Below are 24,792 nucleotides of genomic sequence, written 5' to 3' on the forward strand. Positions count from 1 at the left end.
TTTGCTTAGAGATGCTGCATGCTGAAGGTGGCCCTGAGTATAGGGGAAACGACATAAAAACAGCAACATTGTAATGTCTTTGATATTACTCTGCAAGAAATATACACAGCACAGTTCAAAGTGTCTGAACCAGTTACTGAATCATGTTTTAAAGTTAACATTTAAACTAAAACTGGACCAGAGAGTTTGAAAAATACAGTCGTCCCTCACCAACTGCGAGGGTTCCATTCATGGAAAACCTCACAGTTGGCGAATTCGCGGTGGGAGAGCTATTGAAAACCAAGGGGTTAGAAGAAGCGCAGTTGCAAAAAGACCCAAAAAAGCCAGTTAAAAATAGAAAAAACTGGCCCTGCTCACTTAAAATCACCTCCTGACCCCTGAAAATTACCCGACCCCCAGAAATGACCTCCTGACCCCCAAACTCTCCCCTCAAATTTCCAAAAAATCTCACCAAACCATCGATACTCAGGTCATGGTTGGAAAGACTTGCCACAATTTCCCAGTCGCAGATACTCAAATCCACGACTGGGAAACCCGTGGTTGGTGAGGGGCAACTGTACTAATGAATAGAGATTAGAACTCAACCCAAATTTTTACTGGCTTGGCTCCCTGGACAGAATACTGTTTTTCTTTCTCATCTTAACTAAACAGCCATGCCCACCCTTGTAAAATTAACATTCTTAAAATATTTGTATGAAAAGGAAAAACCATTTCAAAAAAATAATGATCCCTTCTATCAGCTCACAGTGCTTTCAATCATCAGTGGAATAAACTCACTGGAATACAAGAAAGAGAAAGGCAATGGGTTGTATCCTAAGATTTCCTTTATCTCGAGGAAACCTCTTCTTCCAGAGGAAGATTCCTTCTTCCAAAAGAATATAACCCTCTAGTATGGATATAATACATACAGCTTAAACCTGAAGTTTGGCGCCTATTTTATCAATAGCTCACACCTCAATGGAAGGCTTGCTTCAAAGATTCAAAACCTGGGATCTAAAAAAATTATTCAAAGACCTAACATGAATTAAGTACCTGGATCTTTTTCTACTTCATAATAATATGCAATGTTCTCCCACAAGAGATTATCACTTAAATCAGGCAGGGCAGAAAAATCCATGTTCCATGATTTTTGAGTGGCCAGGTGTTTCAGGACATGAAATTCATAAAGTTTATGCTGAAAGGAAAAGAAAACAATATCTTGGTAGAAAATGCAAATGGGATTCATTTATCTATGTGCCACTACACAACATGGAAAGAATACTGTAAACTTTCAGGTTTGGCTGCACATGATAAAATTTCACTCTAGCTTAAGGCTCAATGCTTTAAGCATTCAGAAGTCTTTCTTCTGAAAGGCCTAAATTCATTTTTATAACCACGAGCATCCAAATTATTTGACTATATTATATAAAAGGTCCTCTCCATTTCCCATATTGCTTGTCTTAATGCCACGGACACTAAAGCTATAGCAATTCCACTGTAGGCAGCTGGGGAGGAAAGAGAGACTCAGAACTTGACAAAAATGCTTACTGTGTTCCCAGGAACCCACAGCAGCATAGGAAGAGTCTTTGGGCTGGTTCAGACCCTACTTGCTCTACCAGCCAACTAGTATTTGGGCTACATATAGAGAAGCAGTATGGATGAACCAGTCCCCCACAATGCAATAAGGAAAAGTTTCTGGGAAAGCGCACCAGGAGGGGCAGGACATACACACTCATGGCACGCACACTTCCTTATCTTGTGTGGTCAGCTAGCAAAGTATTGTCCAAATTGACCCACAGGGGGGCACAATTCTAGCCCACCAATGGGGGGTCAGAATTACAACTACAATTCCCATTACCACCAGCCACAATGGTCAAAAGTCATGGATGATGGGAATTCTAGTCCAATATCTGCAGGAAGACCAAAATTGTACAGCCCTGGTGTATAGAGTTCTGTATGCACACACTCATCACCAAATGCATCACTGATAGCGAAAGGTCAGCAGCAGCCACCTTGGAGGCAATGTGACATTCAGCCGACAATAGTTCTATGACACATTTTTCACACACACACATACACACACAGTATTTGCCTGCTAAATTTCTAGTCTTCAGTTTGATAGCCAGGTACCAGATGCTTCCTTCCTTGGTCCCTTACTTCCTTCATTCGTACTTCTGTGCAACATTCCTAGTAAAAATGTTACTTTGTGTCAAAATGACCTACAAAAGTCACATTCTTTGTCAAAGTGGCATACAAATGATAATGATATTAATGAATAATGAATTACCACTAACTTTAGTAATTCATTACTGTGTCCTAAGAATTCATATTTTAACATTCCTTTTACACATTGAAATATTTACTTAGATTTTTCCTCTGCTTAATAACAATAATAAAATTATTCCATCCTACAGAAGTGAATTTAATTGAATTTCTTCAACTTCTAAAGAAAGGAAGACATACATGGATTGAACACAGTTTTATAATAACATGTTACAATTGTGATGTACCAAATTTTCAAGGAAAAAGGTTTTTTGGCATAAAATAAGGCTTTATCATAAATGTTCTCCAACCCATCCACAAAATATCATAATTTTCACACTTGTTTGTTGATGTCCATTGCCTTTCTCTGGGCCATCACTTCAGTATCACTTTTAAACAGGAGGAGGAGTGACCATGCACATTCTTCCTCAGTTAGTAGTAGCCATATTCAGACATTTAATAACTGTGTACAGTGTACACAATCACAACACCAATTTCAAGTCTCATCCTGTGCTGACAAGCTATGTAACTTCACCCATTTCTCCAACCCCCACCATATTTGTCTGCAAGGGCAAATGCTATAACAGGGGGAAGATTCTTCCCATGACTGGGAAAACACGGTGCTCAGCATCCAAAGCATGGGGAGGATGTCTCACCGGGTACCATATTGCAGCATCTGGGGGGCATTGCTGAGTAGCTGGAGACAGACAGAGCATGGTAGGGCACTCCCCGCGCCCCCCAACAAATTTCCCCATTCTGCCCTGTTTTTTGCACATTTCTGCTGGCTAGAGAACCTAACCCCACAATTCCCATTGCCCTAATCCCCCATTATCTGTGGTTTCAGAGATAACAGGGTTCTCCTGTACGGAACACCTGAAGGGCTTCAGAGTGACGGCAAAGTGAGGACCATTTGCCCTCACTGATTATTCCATATAGTCAAATTTGAGTAGTTAAATAGTGCCATATTTTAATCAGTCTTTCTCTTCATCTTGTGAAAGTTTCCTTATCTTTTCACACACATACAAACACACAAAAACTATCTAAATAAGAGTGCATTTGAGGTGCAATAATGTTCACAAAATCTGCCGCCCATTTCTGTCTATTTCCTGATCAAAATCATTTTGAACAGTGGCCAACTCTGATAGTTCCCTCCCACTCTGTCCAAAATTATTTATTTGAAGTATTCATTGCTATGCCTACCTGTTGTATAAACATTATTGTTGTCTTATTCCAGCAGTAATTGATGAGTCTAATCTGAGCTCTTTGTGAAAGTGGCAAATGATGCAGAAAAACCACACTGAGGCAATACATTCTAATTAGGTCTCCAGCTTCTTGCAGAGTTAATGCTGTTTTTACCACGTTCTTTGTTCAAACACAAAGAAAGAAAATGTTATGAAGCACAACAAAGGGAGACTTCCCTTTTTTCCCCATCTTTCATTCTGCATTTTAAGTTCTATGGTTGTGTCCTTCAAGAACCAGGGTGGATAAAAATCAATGATTTAAAAATAAATAAATAAATAAAAATCAGATTTTTTTGATTTAAATTGGATTTTTTTGATTTAAATTTGATTTTTTTAAATAAAATGCTTTTTGAGGAAAATATATTACCATCCAAAGGTTATTCCATCATGAAATAAAGATTAGTTTTTTAATTATGTAGAATAAGGCTGTATATGTTTAATTTTTTTGGTAAATAAATTCCATTAATCCATTCACAATGTCATGCTCTTCCAGAGGTTTTTGTAAGATTATTGGGCAGTTTCTCTGCCTACAAGATATTATCACAGATGCTTGGTTTACTTTTGCAGTTCTCAAAACTGAATTTGACTCAGCAGAGATCACATGCCTCTTCTTCACAGCAAAAATGTTATGACATGAACAGAGTTGAGAAAAAGACCTTAATCCTATTGTTCTACAAACCTATGAATACAGAATCAACCCCTTCAGTGCTAAGTTTCAAGAAGTTCAGTGAAATAGAATAGAAACAATATCTTTCTGATTGTTTGGAGTGGAATAGATCTGCACAAGAAGAAAGTGAAACTAAGTGTGAGGAGGGAGGGGCAAGCAGACAAGCAGTACAAAATGGAAGTGAAACTTTCTGAGCACAATACTGCATAGCCACAGACAGACAAGTCTTTGGATCTTTTTGTGTGTATGACCTGAGGTTTATCACATTCTTTCCTTGGAGGAAAAAACCTATAATGGCAGCAGGCCGTAAAAGAGACCCAGTTTGGCAATATTTTAATGAAGTTCCTTTACCTATCGGTAAGGCAGGCATGCGTGCAAAATGCAAACACTGCAACAAAGAAATGCAAGGCCTGGTGGCCCGAATGAGGCAACATCATGAGAAGTGCTGTGATGAAGATGACCAAAGAAACACATTTGAACAGGCAGGATCTTCAGGTTGGTAAACATTTTTATTGAATCATATAATATTTCTAAAGACTGCCTTGAACTGTCATGTTTGAGCAAAATTATATTTCTTATTATTACTGCATGTTACTGTCATTTGGTACAGTTATGAAGAAAAGCAAATATTCCTTTTGGGGCAGTGCTGTGTACAATAAGCAGAAATTGTATAAACAATAAAATAACAGCATTGACTTTTTTGTTTAGGGGAATTCATGGATTCTGGAAACTATCCACCTTCAAGATCACCATCCTCCTGTTCTACAGTTTCAGAGTTATCCATCCAGGATAGTGCTTCATTAGCATCATCATCAGACACCCACAGCCACATATCACTATCACCTAAAAGAAAGAAAAAATCCTTCCCTCCTGGAACCACCATAGATAAGTTTGTGATAAAAACTAGCAGATTAGAAAAAGAGTTAATTGATGAAAAAATTGCCCAGTTTGTTTATGCAATGAACTCTTCTTTCCGTCTGACTGAGAACCCACATTTCATTAATATGGTTCAGTCACTGAGACCAGGATACAGTCCACCCAGCAGAGCAGATGTTGCAGGGAAACTGCTGGATAAAGTGTATGACAGAGAAATGGAGCAATGTGCAACAGCTCTGGAGGGTAGAATTGTTAACCTAAGTATTGATGGGTGGAGTAATGTCCACAATGATCCTATTGTATGTGCTTGTATAACAACAGAAGAAGGGAAAGTCTTCCTTGCACAAACAATTGATACGTCAGGAAATGCACACACAGCAGAATACTTACAAGAAGTGGCAGTAAAAGCTATAATAACATGTGAACAAAAATTCAAATGTCTAGTACGCAGTTTGGTCACAGACAATGCTGCAAATGTATCCAAGATGAGAAGAAATTTAGAAGAGCAGGAAGGGAATACAAAGCTAATAACATATGGCTGCAGTGCTCATTTGCTGCACCTCTTAGCCAAAGACTGAAGTGTTCCAGAAATAAAGACTAATGTTGTTGAAATTGCTAAATACTTCCGTAACAATAACTTTGCTGCAGCAGCTCTGAAAAGGATGGGTGGAACCAAGCTAACGCTCCCACAAGATGTTAGATGGAACTCTGTGGTGGACTGTTTTGAGCAGTATATCAAGAACTGGCCTATTCTGATGACAGTTTGTGAACAAAATCGAGATAAAATAGATGGCACTGTCACGGCCAAAATCCTCAACATTGGGCTTAAGAGAAATGTTGAACATATGCTGAGCATCCTGAAACCCATCTCTGAATCTTTAAACAAAATACAGAAAAATAGCTGTTTTATTGCTGATGCTGTTGAAATTTGGACTGTTCAAGTAATGATTTCACTTTTAACAGCAGTAGCTTCTTCTGCAGGCATTGAAAGAATATTCTCTTCCTTTGGACTCATTCATTCTAAATTGAGAAATCGTTTGGGACCCGATAAAGCAGGAAAGCTTGTTTTTCTTTTCCAGATTATGAACAAAGAAGAAGATGAAGATGACGAGTGAGCTACAGAGGACAGTATTTAAGTTTTGCATGTGTAGGCTGGGCTGACAGTCTAAGTTTCTTAAAATATATATATTTTGTTTAGCCAAATTAGTTAACAAACATGGATGTTTGTTTAAGCAAATAACATATGCTGTAATGTTATTGTTTCAGTTGAATAAATCTATTTAAATTGTTATTATTAAGGTAATGATTATTTTTCTCCTTCCTAAGTACAACAGAAAAGTTGTCCAAATATGAATGATTAACCTATTAAAAACTGGGGATAAAAAAACTAATATGAAAAGTTGTTATTCTAAAAATCTTCATCTACTTGCATATTAAAGTTATACCAGCAAGAATTAGTCTTTATGTAGAAAACTATGATTTAAATCAAGCCTTACTGACTAGTGATTTAAATTGTGATTTAAATCGTGAATTAAATCAGTTTGATTTAAATCAAATCCACCCTGTCAAGAACACAATGTTTTTTTATTTGTGTATAATGCATTTATTTGGAAATAAGATTGATTGCTATCAACGAATAAACTTCAGGTTAAAGGCATAGGATCATGTTATTAGTAACTTACATTCCAGTTAAAAGCTTATAAGTGCTATTTTAAAACAGATTTTGTACAATTGCAAAAAGCAAAATATATATGACCTCCTGTGCACCTGTCTAAACTCAGCCAAAGCAGGAATGCTCAAAACACTTTCAAAACATGTTCAGGATAGGACATTGGCAAAGATCTATGAACAGGACTGCCTGGTTGTTGTTTTTTTAATTAGCTACGATTCTGTGCCTTTAACAACAGTATGCCCATGATGATTGAGCAGGTGGCAAAACAGCATCCAGGTGTACCTGAAGTTTGACCACTCACTCAACTCAATGACCACTCACTCAACTAGTTTTCACAGGCATCCAAGTCAGAATCTTACAACAACCACATGGGAGCCATCACAGAGCATGTTTATGGTGGCAGCAGCACTTGTATGCTGCTTACATGTGAGAGTCTCCATGCCAGCAATACACATTCCCAGTGGTTCCTGATACTGACATGTGTCTCAAAGGTCAGAGACAAAAGTTATAATTACCTGGGAAAACATCATTTAAGTTTTGATAACAGTAGAAAGGAAATTATAGAGGGAAACTGTGCATGCAGGAATATTAATTGCAAGGAGGATTTAGTACTGTTTAAATGGCAGCAACTGGTTTTATTAGTTAACAAGTTCTCACCGGTTCTGTAGAGGTAGTTTGGTTTTCTAATACCTGGCTGTGCATTTCTAGAACCAGTGAACATGTAACAATGCAGACAAGGTATCGGAAATCTTCTATTTCCTTCTGGAACTGGGTGATTTTTGTATGAATCTGAAATTTAACCACAATCAAGAAATATTATATTTCTTTAAAATGAAAGAGAGGAAAGGATTGTAAACATCACATTTATTCAGCCGAAATCACATTGTGTGTCTTTTCTAGGTGTGAAGAACGTCCTAATATCTCTCTGCTTCTAGTGAAATTGTAAAAAGATAAACAGAACTGCAAACAGTTCTGCTGTTTAATAATCATTGTATACAGCTGTGCTTTTGTCATTCCTTTTTTCCCTTTTTGTTTCACATAGTACAGTACACCCAAGATAAAGGAATTCCCCAGGGTATCGATTCTCTTATCCTTAGGGAGTATCCAAACAGCAGATCTATTCCTAAAGTATACACCTGCCAGTTCTTCCAGTGTCTTGAAAATAAGATATCAATCTCAGATTCATGTCTAATCATATATGCATTAGGAAGACGCACATCCGTATGCAGGATTTACTGCTGTTCATTTTATCCCTTTCCTGTACATTTAAAAAATGCAAATAACCAAAAGAACAAGGAAAGCTCTTATTTTCTTCTTTCCTTTTTCTCCCTTTTTATTTTTGCTTAATCCTATTGTTTCTTCTACCTAACATCTGACAAAGCTTCACCTCTTAATCTCTAGTTCTCTTTCCTTAGCGTTTCTTGTGACCAGTGTTCCCTCTAAGGCATGCACATGTGCACATGCTCACAAGTTTTTTTGTGCTCAGTTAACTGTAGATCCCACTTATGTTGAAGGCCCCATTCTGAATGTGCACAAAGTAACTTGATACTGCTGCCCAGAGCAAAATTCATTTGCATACAGATTGGGGGGTGGGGGGGAATAGAGGGAACACTGCCAGAGACCCATTCATTTTCAACCTCTATTGTACTTACTATATATTTTAAGCATGTTAGAATTACTGGGTAGTATCCAGAGTGAAAGGTGTGAGCAGAATGCTTCTGCTTGCACAACGGAGGAAGGGGCAATTTCTGGCAATCCTCCCCTTTCTTATATTTTAAGCATGTTAGAATTACTGGGTAGTATCCAGAGTGAAAGGTGTGAGCAGAATGCTTCTGCTTGCACAATGAAGGAAGGGGCAATTTCTGGCAATCCTCCCCTTTCTTCTGCATTCCCCTGTGCACCCTGCCCCCCTGCAAATATGTTTCTGACAGTGGGGGATGCTCAGGACATAACTTTAGGATATTACGTGGGCTGCAGAAGGAAAAGGGAATAATTGAAAAACTCTGCTCCCCCTGTTGTATGAGCAGAAGTATTCGACTCATGCAACATTTACTCCAGATGCTACCCACTGTGATGATAATGATAACAACTGGTATTCAGCTGGTTAAGTTATTAGAGAACCTTTTACCTTTGCTGTCAAAGACTCCACATTTGGGCATCCAGAAAAAGAAAGGTATGCTTTTGTACTAGACTTCTTCAGATATTCAACCAGTGCTTGATAGTAATACTTAATCCTTGCTTCACGCTTTAGAGAATAAAAAAATGGGTATAATCCTGTCAAAATTAGCATTTTAAAGTCTTATCCAGACTGGTGCAACTGGCTGACCTAAGAACATAACAGCCCTGCTGATCAGGCCCAAGACCTATCTAGTCCAGCATCCTGTTCCATACAGTAGCCCACCAGATGCCTCTGAGAAACATCTCAAGAGACTGAGGGCTTGCCCTCTGTCCTGCTGTTGCTCCCCTACAACTGGTATTTAGCAGCAACTTGCCTCTGAGGCTGGAGGTGGCCTATTGCTAGCAGACTAGTAGCCATTGATAGACTTATCCTCCATCAGGCTCGGATTGGCCCACAGGGCAACAGAACATATTCCTGGTGTGAGCCAGCCGCGTGGTGCCCCTGCACCTGTACTCCCACCCTTAATTACCTATTCGGCTCAAAGCTCAGCGCCCTCCCCACATACATTCCACCACCCTCTCAGTGCCCCCAGTCCGGCCCTGTCCTCCATGGCTTTGTCTAAGCCCCTTTTAAAGCCATCTAAGCTAGTGACCACATCCTGTTGCAGAGAATTCCATAGGTTAATTATGAACTGTGTGAAAAAGTACTGCCTTTTGTCGGTCCTGAATTTCCCTTCCTTCAGTTTCATGGGATGACCCCCTTCTAGTGTTTCTAAAGAGAGGGAGAAAAATTTCTTTCCCTTTCTACTCCATGCATAATTTTAAACACCTCTATCATTTCTCCCCACAGTTGCCTCTTTTACAAACTAAAATGCACCAGATGTTGTAGACTTGCCTCATAAGGAAGGTATTCCAGGCCCCTGATCATCTTGGTTGCCCTCTTCTGCACCTTCACCAGTTCTACTATGTTGTTTTTAAGATGCGGTGACCAGAACTGAATACAGTACTGTAATGTGGCCACAACACAGATTTGTATAGGGCATTATAATATTAGTATTTTTATTTTCAGTCACTTTCCTAATTATCGCTAGCATGGAATTGGCCTTTTTCACAGTTGCCACACAGTGAGTCAACACTTTGAACAAGCTGTCCACCACAACCCCAAGTTCTCTCTCCTGGTCAGCCACCAACAGCTCAGATCCCATCAATGTACAGGTGAAGTTGTTTTTTTTTGCCCTAATATGCATTTGTAGTGATCAGCCTCCCCGCCCTCTAAAGAGTTAACCATACATGAACCCTTGTCTTGACTGACAGGATGGTGATCTACAGAGACTGCCCAGTCAGTCCACTAGTGGGGTGGGGGGACCTAGAGAGCTGGTACTGGGAATTCTGGGAACAAGAAAGGAAGTTCTGCGCTGGAGGAGCAAGGGGACATGTGGGAACTGAGTTTGCTGCAACAGGATGACTGCAGCTTTCGGAAGATAGAACTGCAGGGGCTTGATTCTTGATGGGAGTTTGGTGAGTTCAAGGAAAAAGGAAGCCAAGGCTAGTAGCTTCAGAAGTTTAGAGCAGGAGAAAGTGGTTTAGTAAGAGTTTGCATTAGAATGTCTGTTTCTTTGGTGTGTGCTCCACATATTCTGGATACTGTTCTATTACAGTTTACCTGCAATATAATTGAAATAAGAAACACTAACCTATGCTCAATATACCTAGGGCATTGCAAAAGCCTCTTTAAACATTTAAGCTTGCATTAAGACAACCTATTTTTGTAATCCTACTAAATATTCTTAACTGTATCTAAAAGCTGAGAAAGCCTCAAATGAAAGCAGTCTGTAGTAATTGAATAAAACTATTTTTAGTTCTTTTCTTATTACAAGCATCTCCGAGTGGGTTTTTAACTCAGGAAAGGGTATGTGTGTGAAGGGGGATTTTTCTCTTGCAAACACATCCTGAAACATTCAACAGCTATCAGTTTTCTCACAATGTGTAGGCTTACACGTGGAGGATTTTTTCACTTGGCCAAGAGCCAAAATTAAGAGTTTTTTTCCCTGGGTTATTGAACCCTAAACCCAGAGAGTTTCTGTAGACAAAAGGAGTGGTGGTGGCAGCATTTTGAACCTACCAATAATACAGAATAGTTTTAGGAGATTCCTAGCCAGGAAGGGATGATTCAGCATTTCTAATACTTTTTTATTGTGCTTCCTTTAAAAACTGTCCTTGAGGGTTGTGGGATGGTTTATGCAATGTAAATTGGACAGACATTCACAAAGGATTTCTTTCAAAATTATTCAAGAAACATTTCCTTCATGATGTTCACTCTAATTATAACCAAGAGAAAAGCCAGGAGATAAACCACTCCTATTGAAAAACCTGCAAACTCTATCCTTTTTCTGCTCCTCTACCCCTAAAAATAATAGTGACTTATAGTCACACAGGAAATGTCTTAAGGCTGTGGTCTGATAACTAAAGGTTGCTTATCATGCATGAGTTGGTTTTAAAATATTAGTAATGTTTTGCTTTATTTTCATTATATCACTATTCACCTTTTGAAAGAATATCTGATGCCTGTGCAGACTGTTGATATGGTACCCATACGCTCTGATTGAATCTGATTCTTGGCCTGAGGTAAGTATGATGTTGATTTTCTTTGATAAGGTATGGAAAATGAATATATGGAGAAAATCGGTCTGCAGTTCATCCAGCCCTTCATCAGAGATTATTAAGTAATATGGATAGTTCTGTTTAAGAAAACACTGCCAGCTGTGATCTAAGCAATTAGAAAAATCAGTATGTATCGTTGTTTCAGTGTTGTTCCTCAGATGGACAATCAATGCAGTGCGCAAAGAAAGCAGATCAGGATTTCTGTAATATACGCATTCTGCATCCTGTTAAAAAAGGTGATATATAAAAATACATAATACTTTTGAATGCATCACAGTAGCTGCCACAGAACATTCAAAGCAATATGTTATATGTTACATTAAGACTGCAGTCCTATGCAGTCACATGTAGTTGACTCTCTGTGGCAAGTTAAATTCTGTACCACATAACTGCAGACTTAGACTTTCATAACACTTCATGCTTGCCTATTCTTAATGGAGAAACATTTTGACTTTTCAATCCTATGTTTACAGTCCTTCAACATCCATTACAGCAGAGCTGCACAAATTCAATCCTTCAGCTTTGTTAGATTACAACTCCAATCATCCTCAGCTACAGTGGCCAATGATCAAGAGCTGGTGGGAGTTTTATTTATTTATTTATTTATTATTTTCATTTATTGCATTTATATCCCGCTCTTCCTCCAAGGAGCCCAGAGCAATGTACTACATACTTGAGTTTCTTCTCAGAGCAACCCTGTGAAGTAGGTTAGGCTGAGCGAGAAGTGACTGGCTCAGAGTCACCCAGCTAGTATCATGGCTGAATGGGGATTTGAACTCAGGTCTCCCCGGTCCTAGTCTAGCAGTCTAACCACTACACCACGCTGGCTCTTAGTCCAATAGCTGGTGGGTCAAAGTTGTGCAGCCCTGCCTTACAGTATAATGATATTAAGAAAACCTTCCAGGATTGCTATAACATGACTTTAGATCTTGGAAGGTTCAAAGTCCGATAGTAACTATACAATTTGTGTTTTAAGAAGACTGTACTATGGTGCAATAAGCAAAGCCCCAAGCCTGAATAACTTGCAAGTAAGTGCCATTGAACTCAATGAAACTTATTTTCAAATAAAGATAGTTGGGACTGACCTACAAAAAGTATTAGTGAAAGGAGAGTAGCAGAGATACAATTGGTGTTCAGGTTTTAAAAATTAGGAATGAACTAGAAAGTTTACTCTTTGCTCTCTATTTAGCAACAATGCTCCCCCAACAGAGAGCTGAGTATTATTATGCTGTTTTATCATGGACATATGGATAATTCTGACAGTGTAGTTTGGTGACCATTAGAAAATCGCAAGAAGTTCCACTTAGCAACTGCCACTGAGCACCCATTTTGGATGAAAGAGGGTCAATATTAATATGAATTATTTTAGCTTAATTTAAACAAATTCCAGATGGGTTACACTTTTTTTTCCTTCCAGTGACAAAAAGCACCCAAAATATTAGGCCATATAGTAAAACAAAACTTGTTACCTTGAAAAAAATGATGATATATTTTGCGCCTTTGCTTGTTAAATCCTGAAGATAGCATTCGACTAGGTAAAAGAAGTGCAAGTATTGTCCTTGCCGTAATGTTTGTTCTCTTGCAAAAGTGATGAACAATGAATCACCATCAATCAGAAAAAATTCCGACTCAACATAGTCATTCAGCAAACTAACATATCTAAACCAAAAATATTATATCTTAATGAACAAACAATACAATTTGACATTATTAGCAAACAATACAATTTAACAGTAATGATATTGAATTAGCAGTGTGGATGGGGAGGGAATGCACTAGTGCAGGCTTCCTCAGATGTTGCTGCGGCCCTCCAGATGTTGCTAAATTACAACGACAGGTTGCTTACCTGTAACTTGGGTTCTTCTAGTGATCATCTGTGCTCTTACACAAATGGGCTTTGCGCCTGCGCAGAGACCACATTGGAGCTTCCAAGCTAGAGTTATAACTTTTGGCAGTAACCCTGCCCCCTTGGTATATAAGCGGCTGTGCGGGCTTCCCTCTCCAGTCTTCTGAGTCCACAATCTGAAAAAAGACTAGCAGAAAAGACATGAGAAGAGGGGAGGGTGGGCGGGCGTGTACGAGCACAGATGACCACTAGAAGAACCCAAGCTACAGGTAAGCAACCTGTCGTTCTTCGACATGGTCTCTGCTTTACACGAATGGGCGCATAGCAAGCTGCACCTGTGCCTTGCTCACCTGGAGGCGGGATCAGGGGAAGATAGATTATAGCACCAGAGTGTGGAGACATCGTTCAGCCTCAGTCGACGGCTCAGCAAAGAATGCAGGTAAGGAGATCGGTTGAGAACGATGAAACGAGGTGACTACCTTCGGAAGGAAGGCAATGTCCGGCCTAAGGACGGCCTTTTCCTTGTGGAACATTAAGTATGGAGGATCAACTCTAAGTGCCCTGAGTTCGCTGACCCGCCTGGCTGAGGTGATAGCCGTGTGGGAAGGGTACCTTACAGGAGAGGAGGTCGAGAGAAATCGTAGCCAAGGGTTCAAAGGGAGGGTACATGAGCGAAAAGAGCACCAAAGTCAGGTCCCAAGCCAAGGCCATGACTGGCGGGTCTAGATAGATGTGAGTGAGTCCGTTAAGGAAACGCTTGACAGTAGGGTTTTGGAACCACAATGGTGTTGAGGGTGAAGAGTTAGCCACTATGGCTGCGAGGTGAACCCGCAAGGAAGGGATCTTGAGTCTGGCCTCCTTGAGGGATAGCCAGTAGGAACAAATATGTTCTACAGAAACGGAGTGTAAGGGAATTTCCCTGTCCTTAAGAAAGTTCTGAGAACGGGTCCACTTGTGGGAGTAGGAGGAGACAGTGGAGGGTTTACATGAGGCCTGGACTATTCGTAGCAGGTCCGCCGGGAGGTTGGGACTATGTGCCAAGCCATGAGGTGAAGGCGCTGTAGTTCTGGATGGAGAAGGCGACCGTCCTGCAGGGAGATGAGGTGAGGGATGTGGGGGAAGCGGTGGTAGCGATGGTTGGATAGACGGAGTTGGGGAAACCAGGGCCTCCTGGGCCACCATGGGGCAATGAGTATGCAATGCAGGCGGCCCTGGGAGATCTTCTGAAGGACTCGAGAAAGTAGAGGGATTGGAGAGAAGGCGTAGACCAGGCGTCCCACCCAAGTTAGGGCAAACGGGTCACCTAGGGAATTGGGTCCAATCCCGGACCTGGAGCAATACTGGTGGCACTGCGCATTCTCCTCTGACGCGAAGAGGTCTATTTCTGGGAGGAACCAGCAGTGGGAAAGGGAGCGGAGCATGGGGGAATGTAGTTGCCATTCGTGTGATGTTGTCTGAGTTCTGCTTAACCAGTCCGCCGTGACATTGTCTTGTCCCTGTATAAGGACCGCTAGAGGAGTGATGCCATGGCGAATGCACCAGAGCCATAGTTCCATGGCCAGGAACAGGAGGGAGCTGGAGGAGGTGCCGCCCTGTCTGTTCAAGTAAGCTTTGGCAGTAGTATTGTCCATCTGAACGAGGACGTGGGAGCCCCGTATCAGGGGGAGGAAGGCTCTTAAGGCCTTGAATATGGCTAACAGTTCGAGATAATTGATATGGTGGGCAGCTTCGATCGAGGTCCAGATGCCGTGGATATTGTGATTGTTGGCATTAGCACAGCAGCCGTCCATGGACGCATCCGTGGTGAGTAGAAGGGAGGGGCGCGGAGGGTGGAAGGGGGAGCTGATGGTGAGGTTTACCGGGTCTGTCCACCATAGAAGGGAGCACAGGACCCAAGGCAGGATCGTTAGGATGGTGGCGAGGGAGTCTTTGTGTGGAGAGAACACTGACAGAAACCAGTGTTGAAGAGTCCTGGCCTGTAGCCGGGCATGAGGGAGGACATAGGTGGTGGAAGCCATGTGTCCTAATAGGCATTGGATTGTTCGCGCTGACTTGCATGGGTGACTGAGGAGGTGGGATGACAAGTCCAAGATGGCTTGAGTTCTGTGCTGTGGCAGGAAGATTTGGGACTGAATAGAGTCAAAGAGGATTCCCAGAAATTCTATCATTCTGGAAGGGGTGAGCTTCGACTTTTTGTAGTTCACCTGGAGGCCCAGGTTGGAGAGAAGGTTGATGACCGTGTGGAGGTCTTTGAGTAGAGATTGTGGATTGTGGGCCACCAGGAGCCAATCGTCGAGGAACGGAAAAATTTGAATGTTTTGTTGCTGTAGGGCTGCCACCACCGGGGCTATGCATTTGGTGAACAGCCGGGGTGTGGATGCCAGTCCACACTGGCGCGAAATTGGTAAGTGTTGTCCGCTATTTGAAAGCGGATGAAACGATGGTGCTGGGGTCTGATGGTGATGTGATAGTATGCATCCTTGAGGTCTGTGGAGACGAACCACTGGTTCTTGTGTAGGAGGGAGATGATATTGGGAATAGTGACCATGTGGAACCTGCAGTAGTGATGTAGGAGTTGAGTTCCTGGAGATCCTGGATGGGGTGAAGGGAGCCGTCCGGCTTGAGAACCGTGAAGTACCGGGAGTGGAAACCCGGGGATTGTGGATTGTGAACCAGTTCTGTTGCAGATTTTGAGAGTAGAGTCGACTTCTGCCAGGAGAGCCAGGGTAGGCGGAGTGGGTAATGCAGGGTTGTATGGGGGGGTGCAAATTCTATAGCATAGCCAACCCTCACGATGGTCAGAGCCCAGGAATCCGTGGTGATACTCTCCTATGTGGGAATGAAAGAGGAGAGTCTGGTGCGGGGAGGAGGGTGTGAGTCATTGTCTCTTGGCTGGGGGCTGAGATCCCTTGGATCGCTGCTGCATCTTGGATCTGGTGAAGTGTGAGCGCTTCCTGTAAGGCTGGTATCTGTTGGAACGAAAGGACTTGACCTGAGGTTGATAGTATTGCTGTTTAGAAGAATAAAGTTGTTGTTGCCATTTTTGCGGTTTATAATGGCGGGTTGTGGAGTGTTGAAAACCCATGGAGCAGGCTGTGTTACAAAGTTTCTGCACTTTCTGAAGAGTATCATCTGTTTTCTCTCCAAATAGAGAGGAACCATCAAAGGGAAGATCTTCCACTCTGGATCTAGCATCGGGCGTGAGACCACAAGACCTGAGCCAGGCATGGCGACGGAAGTCGCCATCACTTCAGCGGCCTCTTCCGTGGAGTGGAGAATCGCATGGAGTTCCTGCTTGGAGACCTGTGTGGCTTCACGGAGGAAAACTTTGGCAGGGCCCTGCTGCTCTTCAGGGAGATTATCTAAAAAGGGGGCAATATGGTCCCAAAGAAAGGACTGGTATTTGGCATAGTATGCCTGGTAATTTGTAATTCTTGTCAATAAAGAAGCAATCAAGTATAAACAGCTTCCAAACACGTCTAATTTCTTCTTCTCCTTGTCGGGTGGGGTGGAGGAGGAATATCCCCTGAACTTAGAGAGGGAAGATTCAACCACAATAGAGTCTGTAGATGGATGTTGCTTCAGGAAGAAATCATCCTGATCTGTGGAGGCGTGAACCTTGTAAAAGGAATCAAGCCGCTTAGATGTTTGTGGAAGAGAGGAAGGCTTGGTCCAAGAGGTCTTGGCCACTTTGAGAATAGATGGGTTTAACGGGAGCGATACCAATGGACGGGCATCATCCTCGATTAGTTGGAATAGGGGGTCAGGTTCAGACTTATGCCCTGAGAAAGTTGTACTCCCAAGGAAGCTGCCATACGTGAGACAAAGTCTGTATAGATTCGGAAATCTTCCGATGGGGAATTGAGCCTGGGGTCCAACAATAAAGAAGGAGGTGAGGAGCCCAAGGATATCCTATTGGATAGGGATGACTCAGGACCCTCCTCATCTGAGGATGAATCCAATGAGTCAGTCGAAACTGGAGGCTGAAGTGGCCAGATCCGGAGCCGAGGTGCTGGTCTGGAGTTGGGGGCAATAGTGGCTGTAGCTGCCTGCACAGGCAAGTTTCTAGGTGGAACCCATGGAGGTAGAAGAGATGTAGTTTGGGGTGGAGGCGGAGGGGGTAAAGCTGTCGGTCCCAAAGATGGGTTCAGCATCAAAGCCGAGTAAGCAGGTACAGAAGGGCGAGGAGAGGCAGAACATCGAAGGGGCAGCTCTGCAGAGTTGAGGCCCGATGGCATTGGTGAACCTCTTGATGAGTGTAAAAATAGTCCGCTTCTTCCTCCACTTGTCTGGTGTAGTGCTCATCCAGAGCAGTTTCCAGGTCTCGATTGGCCCAGCGGTATGGTTGTTCCGGCGGGAGCTCTTCAGGTTCAGAGTCATGCTCGGACTCATACATGAGATCGTGTGGACTAGAACCATAGGCGACCTCAGTATCTAAGACTGTTTCAGTATGTAAAGTTCGGGATCGACGTTCGGTATTGTGCGTCGACTTCTGCTTCTTTGTTGGTGTTCAGAAGGAGTGCAACGGTCCTTCTTTCTCTTTCTCTTTTTGGCTGGCTGGACAGAGCATGGCTCAATCAATCCTGCTGTCGAAATCAACACTGCTACCGAACTCCTCAGTATTGACGTCAAAGCCTGAGCCACAGGATCGACTGGCATGTTCACCTTGGGGCTGGTCACCGAGACTCCCAGAGGGGACGAAATGGGCTGTAAGCCCTGGGCTGCAAGAGAGGCACTGGAGGAGGCCTGCATAGCGGACAGTTTGTCTGAGCCCATAGTCTTGAAGCTTGTTCCCAAAGCCAAGAACGAAGTTGAGAGGCTCGATTTTTGCGCACCTGTTTGCTAGAGGCCACACAATGCAGACAAGAGCCAACCTTATGGGATTCACCCAGGCAAAAAAGGCAAAGTTTGTGGCCGTCGGTCAAAGGGATTTTGGATTTGCAGCGACCACACTGCTTAAAGTTTGTAGTCTTTGCCATAGGCCGAAGAAGGCATCAGAGAAAAACAGAGGCAAAGGATCTGAAGCACGCCGGGCCCAAAGGCCACGACAGGATGGAAATGAAAATAGAGGAATAGCGGGGCGGGGGGTTACCATGGAAGAAATAAAAATGCTAACGAAGGGAGTACTGAACCAAAAACAGGGGGGAAAGGGGATAGCAAGACAGTACTTGCAAAGGAATCTAGCAAAGAGCAGGTCAGCAATGTGTCTTCGATCCCGGACAAAGAAAGACTGGAGAGGGAAGTCCGCACAGCCGCCTATATACCGAAGGGGCGGGGTTACCGCCAAAAGTTATAACTCTAGCTTGGAAGCTCCGATGTGGTCTCTGCACAGGCGCAAAGCCCATTTGTGTAAAGCACAGAGACGAAGAACTCCCAGCATCCCTAGCCACAATTTATTGTGGCTGGGTATGCTGGGAGTTGTAGTTCAACAACATCTGGAGGGCCAAAGAGGTTGGGGAAGCCTGCACTAGTGTGTGGTGCATTTTGTAAGTGGCAAGGTCAGAGTGGGGAGGAATCCATATGTGATGCAGTCTATGCACTGTAGGGATAGACACAAAAGTTCACCGCACTGCCTCAAGCACCGATGGGGCTTTGGCCAGGTGTTATACCTAGAATTAGCTTCAGACTGTACATTTATAAAAAGCATAAACACAGCCCAAGGCCAACCCACCAGACTGCAAGTACAAGATACAAAACAGCTGCAGAACTTAATGCCTTCTATACGTACAAAAAACTCAATCCTTAGGTCTTCCCTGCCAGAACGCCCCATATCCTGCATGTCAGGTATAAAGCCTGAAATGTACCAATCTGTAGTTAATTCCAGACATTTGGAATATAAGCAAAGATCAAGGAATTAATCATTCCCAAACAGTATGAACCATCACTTCAGTATTCAGCTGCAGGACACAAGGCTGTCCAGATGTTCTATGATATCAGAGCCACTAAACTATAGCTACAGGTGATGTAACACATCTACTGTGAGCAGGTCAGCCAACAGCTACACAAACGAAGAGTATATAGCAAGGTCAATAGTAAAAAAACAAGAAGTCAAAAGACATGGAGTATTTTGCAGAAAAATGAAAATTGCAGGGCACGCTTAGTGAATCATACTTACTCAGCTGCTGTTATTTCCTCCAGAATTGAATCAGTGATTTCTTCCATGCACCTTTTTAGCTCTGGGGGGGAAAAAGAGTTCTTAAAACTTAAAAATCCAAACGTTATGCAGGAATTTCTCCGATTTATTTTGCATTACCCATTTTCCACCAAGAACCTAAACCATGCGGGAGCAAAATCATGTGGGAAGCCATTTAAATGTAGCAGCTTCCATATAGGTTAGGATTATTTTAACCGCACCAGGAACTATTAGAAAATGAATGGTCACACTGACCTGGTCAAAATCACTCAGAGCTAAGTGAGAGCCACCATGGCTTTTCTTTCTGCTCCTGCATTGTAGGCTCCTGATGGCAAGCAGCCACTCAGACAAACTCTTGAGGGGCTCACTTCCACCAGGCCATGCTCACCAGAGTCCAGCCTACCTCTGTACATATTCCTGGAAAGTAAAAGCACTTTCTCCTGCTAGAAGATGATGAATTCTCAGCACAACACAGATTACAGTTTCCACAAAAACACAGCCTTTGCCCGTATCTGTGCTGTGCTGGGTAAGTAATGCCTGAGGAAATATTACTTACTTACTGCTATGTTTTATATAAACACTTTTCAACAAAAACTGTTCCCGAAGTGTTTTACATAGAAAAATGAAGATTGTTCCCTATCCCCCAAAGGTCTCACAATCTAAAAAGAAACATAAGGGAGACACCAGCAACCACTACTTAAGTAATGCTGCGCTAGGTTTGAATTGGGTCAGTTGCTCTCTCCACATGCAACAATAAGAGAATAATCTCTTTGAAAGCTGGTAAAGAGTGGGGGGCAGGTAATTTGATTCCCAGTATTTTCTCTGTAAGCATAGAAGATTCTACCATCATTAAAGAACCTCTCCTGCTCTGCTCAGTGTTTCATTAAAAACTGAAAGCTAACAAAGACAATTAACAAGCCAATAAATATTGGCTTGTTAATAGTCTTTGGCTTACATTCTGCACAGCACCCTGCCGATATAAGAGCGGAATATGTGTGCTGGTTCCTTAAGAACATAAGAACAGCCCTGCTGGATCAGGCCCAAAGCCCATCTAGTCCAGCATGCTGTTTCGCACAGTGGCGCACCAGATGCTGCTGGAAGCCTAAAGGCAGGAGTTGAGGGCCTGCCCTCTCTCCTGCTTTTACTCCCCTGCAACTGGTACTCAAAGGCATCCTGACTTTGAGGCTGGAGATGGCCTCTAGCTCTCTAACTAGTAGCCGATGATAGACCTCTCCTCCATGAAGTTATCCAAACCCCTCTTAAAGCCATCCAGGTTGCTGGCTGTCACCACATCTTGTTGAAGAGAATTCCACAAGCTGATTATGCGCTGTATGAAAAAATACTTCCGTTTGTTGGTCCTAGATTTCCTGGCAATCAATTTCATGGGATGACCCCTGGTTCTAGTGTTATGGAGAGGGAGAAGAATTTCTCTCTATCCACTTTCTCCACACCATGCATGATTTTATAGACCTCTATCGTGTCTCCCCGCAGTCATCTTTTTTCTAAATTAAAAAGCCCCAGATGTTGTAGCCTTGCCTCATAAGAAAGGTGCTCTAGGCCCCTGATCATCTTGGTTGCCCTCTTCTGCACCTTTTCCAGTTCTACAATGTCCTTTTTTAGATGTGGCGACCAGAATTGTACACAGTACTCCAGGTGTGGCCGCACCATCGTTTTGTATAAGGGCATTATAATAATAGCAGTTTTATTTGCATTCCCCTTCCTAATGATCCCTAGCATGGAATTTGCCTTTTTCACAGCTGCCACACATTAAGTCGACACTTTCAACGAGCTGTCCACCACGGCCCCAAGATCCCTCTTCTGGTCAGTCACCGACATCTCAGACCCCATCAGTGTATACTTGAAGTTGGGGTTTTTCATCCCGATGTGCATCACATTACACTTGCCAACACTGAACCACATTTGCCACTTTGTCACCCACTCACCCAGTTTGGAGAAAGATTCTCTTGGAGCTCCTCACAGTCCATTTGGATTTCACTACTGGAAAGAGTTTGGTATCACCTGCAAATTTGGCCACCTCGCTGCTTACCTCTGCTTCTAGATAATTTATGAATAAATTAAAAAGCACCAGTCCCAGTACAGATCCCTGGGGGACTCCACTTTAAATTTAAATTTTTAAATTTAAAAACACTGGTTCCAGTACAGATCTCTGGAGGACCCCACTTCTTACTTCCCTCCATTGTGAAAACTCTCCATTTATACCTACCTTCTGTTTCCTGTCTTTCAACCAGTTAGTCTTTCAACCACTTATCCCATGACCGCTAAGTTTCCTCAGGAGTCTTTGATGAGGAACTTTGTCAAAAGCTTTTTGGAAGTCCAGGTATACTATGTCAACCGGACATGCTACTACAAAGCCCGTCAATGCTGCTAGCAAGTGCAGAGAAGCTCCGCTGCTAGTAAGAATTGTGTCCACAACTAGGAGTGTGCCCGAACCGGTCCGGGGCCATGCAAGAGGCCTCCGGAATGGTTCAGACTTCGGCCGGTCCGGTGGTTCAGCGGAGGTGGGAGTGTGGCTTTAAGGCCAGGGGATAGTACTTACCCCTCCTGCCGCTCTTCCCCCTCCAGCGCTCAACGTGTGATGTATGCAGCAGGCACAAGCACACGCCGCAACAAACACATGCGTAGCACCAACTTCTACTTGTTGCAGAGGATGCAGAAAACAATGGGGGAAGGGGCGGCAGGGAGGAACTCTGCCGCCCCAAGAACTTTTCAGCAAAGTCGAGCACTGGAGGGGGAAGAGCGGCAGGAGGGATAAGTACTACCCCCCCGCCCTTAAAGCCACACTCCCCCCAGTGCCGCACCGCACCTCCGTGGTTCCGTGCACATCCCTATCCACTTCTCTCAATGGGAATGACAAGGAAATTGTCACTACAGCTCTGACACAGTTCTTAGTACCGCTGGCCTCTCCATGCTTGCTAGCAGTGTTAACAGGTTGTGGAGTACCACAGAACAAGCTTGTGTGCCCCACTCTTGGATCAGTGGGGTGGTATCCTTCTCTGTTTCTATATGATTTCCTTAACAGGCTGACAAGCCTCAGTGAACATTTCACCTCGCCTACTCCAAACAGCACACGCGAGAGTTTGGCAATGTGCTTCTGGGCTCAAGAGTCAAAAAATCACAACAGGATGTGCCTGCCCCTCCCTCTATAGAGGTAAAAGCCAGCTGAATAGACCCATAAACGCTCATAGATAACAGTTGGAATGCTCCTCAGGAGGAGCACAAATAAACGACCATATCCCATCTCATTATCTTCTATCTATATAATTCTTTAAGGCATACCCATGGTTAATCATATGCGTGGCAGCTGTCACGAGAGTTCGCAAGCAGAAGCACCTGATTGGCCAGTGAGGATTCCATATGCAGATAGGGAGGAGGAGCTGGTGAGAGCAGAAGCACCATGGTGATTGGGAAGTGAGGATTACATATGCAGATGGAGAGGAAGAGCCTGTGATGGTTAAGGTCAGTTGGAATGAACTGTTACTGATCAGAAAACGTTCTTTTGTAGAGGAGAGGAATCTCTCTATATGTATATAAGGAATATGGGCAGGGGTCAGCAAAGAGAGGAGCCGTGAGCAAGGAAAGAGCCCCTTCAGGAGAAGCAGGCTGCTGATGTGTGAATTAGAGATAAGGAAACAAGATGAACAAGATCTGTTAACTCAGGAAGGGAGGAAGGGAGGAAGGGAGGGAGGGGAAGAAAGACAGAGGGGAAGCGTGAGTGGAGGAGAGCGAAAGAGAGAAAAAGAAGGGAGGGTGAGGGATGGGCCTGAGTCTGTCAGAGGCCTGAGGAGAATGAGTAGCCATGGTGGCAGCAGCAAGGAAGGGCCCAATCAACCACTGCTTCTGTTTGGGGCTACTGAGGCCATTGGCAGAGGGAGGGAGGCAGGCAGGCAAGTGATGAGCCTGGGCCTGTCAGCAACCTGAGGGGGAAAAGCGGCCATGGCAGCAGTGAGGAAAGGCCTGGTCAACCATTGCTGCTGCTGCTCCTGTGGGGAGGAGCAGGAGCGGGGCTCGGGTGAGGAGCTCTCTGGGGATAGGGGGCTTCAGCTTCACCAATAGGCGCCAGCAACACTGCAGCCATGACCAAGAGGGCTGAGGGGGATGGAATAAAGGGATGGAGGAGTGACCAAGAGGGGTGAGGGGGATGGAAGCAATGGGATGGATGAGGAGGAGCAGAAGTGTGGCTCAGGTGCGGGTGGAAAGTTCTCTGTGAGGGGGGCTCTCTGGTGAGGGGAGCAATTAAGTACTAGCATGCAGATGCACTGCTTGGGTTAAGTTAGTGTTTAATGAACTGGCTAGCAAGGACAAGGGAGGAGATGCTGTAAACAATGTAGTGACTTCAGCCCCCCAGAAGCTTGCAGGAGAGAGCAGAGGAGGGACAACATCTGCTCCTAGGTAGGCCACAGGGTGAGAGACTGGGTGCCTGCCTGCTTGCTTCTCCTGCTGCCCCCCTGCTTGTTATCTGCCCCCCAGGACTGGCTGCTGTACTGAGGTAAGGTCTTGCAGGACTGGGGCCTGGAGAGAAGGGTGACTTGGCAGTTTCCTGGATTCAATCTGCCTAGAGCTGACTGCTCAGGGCTATATAGGGTTCTGCCAGTGGCAGTGGGCCCACCACCAGCGGGTCGCCAGCAAAGGGGGTCGCCCCTTTGGGGGACAACGAGGGCAAGGGTCAGGTCTCCTGGCCCAGGTATTTGTATGTGGGGATGGCATTTAAGAGTGGGGCTTCTGTTTTAATTAGTTTTGGGTGAGATAGTCCTAGAATGTGTCTGGGCTTACCTGGAGATGGGGAGATAGAAGGCGTGGCCACTGACTGTGGGCGGCCATTCCAATGGTGGTGGGGAACAGAAGAAGTAACATTGGCAGGTCAGTGGGCCGTTGCAGTGGAAGGGGACTTGGAAATCTAATAACTGTTTTCCCATCTGGCTGTCCTGCCAGCTCATTGACCTTGGGGAGCAGTGCTGACCACCCTTGGAACCTCACCTTGCTCCTCTGTAATGCCAGGTTGGTCCAGAACAAATCAGAAACCATCCATGATTTGATTCTGGATGAAGGTGCCAACCTGGTATGTATTACAGAGACATGGCTGGGGGAGGCTGGGGTCCCAGTGTGGAGCCAGGTTCTCCCTCCAGGGTACTCTGTTGAGGAGCAGGTAAGGGACCGTGGGCAGGGAGATGGGAGTGGCTGTGGTCTATAAGAATAACCATACCCTAACCAGGATCACTGTTAGAGGTCGGACCATATCGAATGTGTGTACTTAAGTTTGGGGACCAGAGATAGACAGGGACTTCTGTTGGTGTATCAATCGCTCCACTGCTCAACGGA

The 24,792-nt window shown here is 43.9% G+C and overlaps 1 protein-coding gene across 6 annotated transcripts in view; it reads right to left on the reverse strand.

The window, feature by feature from the left end:
* Positions 1 to 24,792, reverse strand: part of DDX60 (DExD/H-box helicase 60) — a 147,706-nt gene that overhangs the window by 112,161 nt on the left and 10,753 nt on the right. For 5 of the 6 annotated variants that reach the window (XM_053253119.1, XM_053253118.1, XM_053253120.1 and 2 more), the window contains exons 3-9: positions 19,438 to 19,498; positions 12,946 to 13,135; positions 11,359 to 11,700; positions 8,826 to 8,942; positions 7,355 to 7,486; positions 3,442 to 3,603; positions 1,033 to 1,174 (exon numbers count right to left, since the gene is read on the reverse strand). In XM_053253119.1, the coding sequence (XP_053109094.1) occupies positions 1,033 to 1,174; positions 3,442 to 3,603; positions 7,355 to 7,486; positions 8,826 to 8,942; positions 11,359 to 11,700; positions 12,946 to 13,135; positions 19,438 to 19,498 (1,146 nt within the window). The remainder of the gene's footprint in view (positions 1 to 1,032; positions 1,175 to 3,441; positions 3,604 to 7,354; positions 7,487 to 8,825; positions 8,943 to 11,358; positions 11,701 to 12,945; positions 13,136 to 19,437; positions 19,499 to 24,792) is intronic. The other variant, XM_053253121.1, reaches the window with a different exon arrangement.

The sequence above is a fragment of the Hemicordylus capensis genome, chromosome 5 (genome assembly GCF_027244095.1).
Source record: "Hemicordylus capensis ecotype Gifberg chromosome 5, rHemCap1.1.pri, whole genome shotgun sequence".
In the NCBI taxonomy this organism is placed as follows: domain Eukaryota; kingdom Metazoa; phylum Chordata; class Lepidosauria; order Squamata; family Cordylidae; genus Hemicordylus; species Hemicordylus capensis.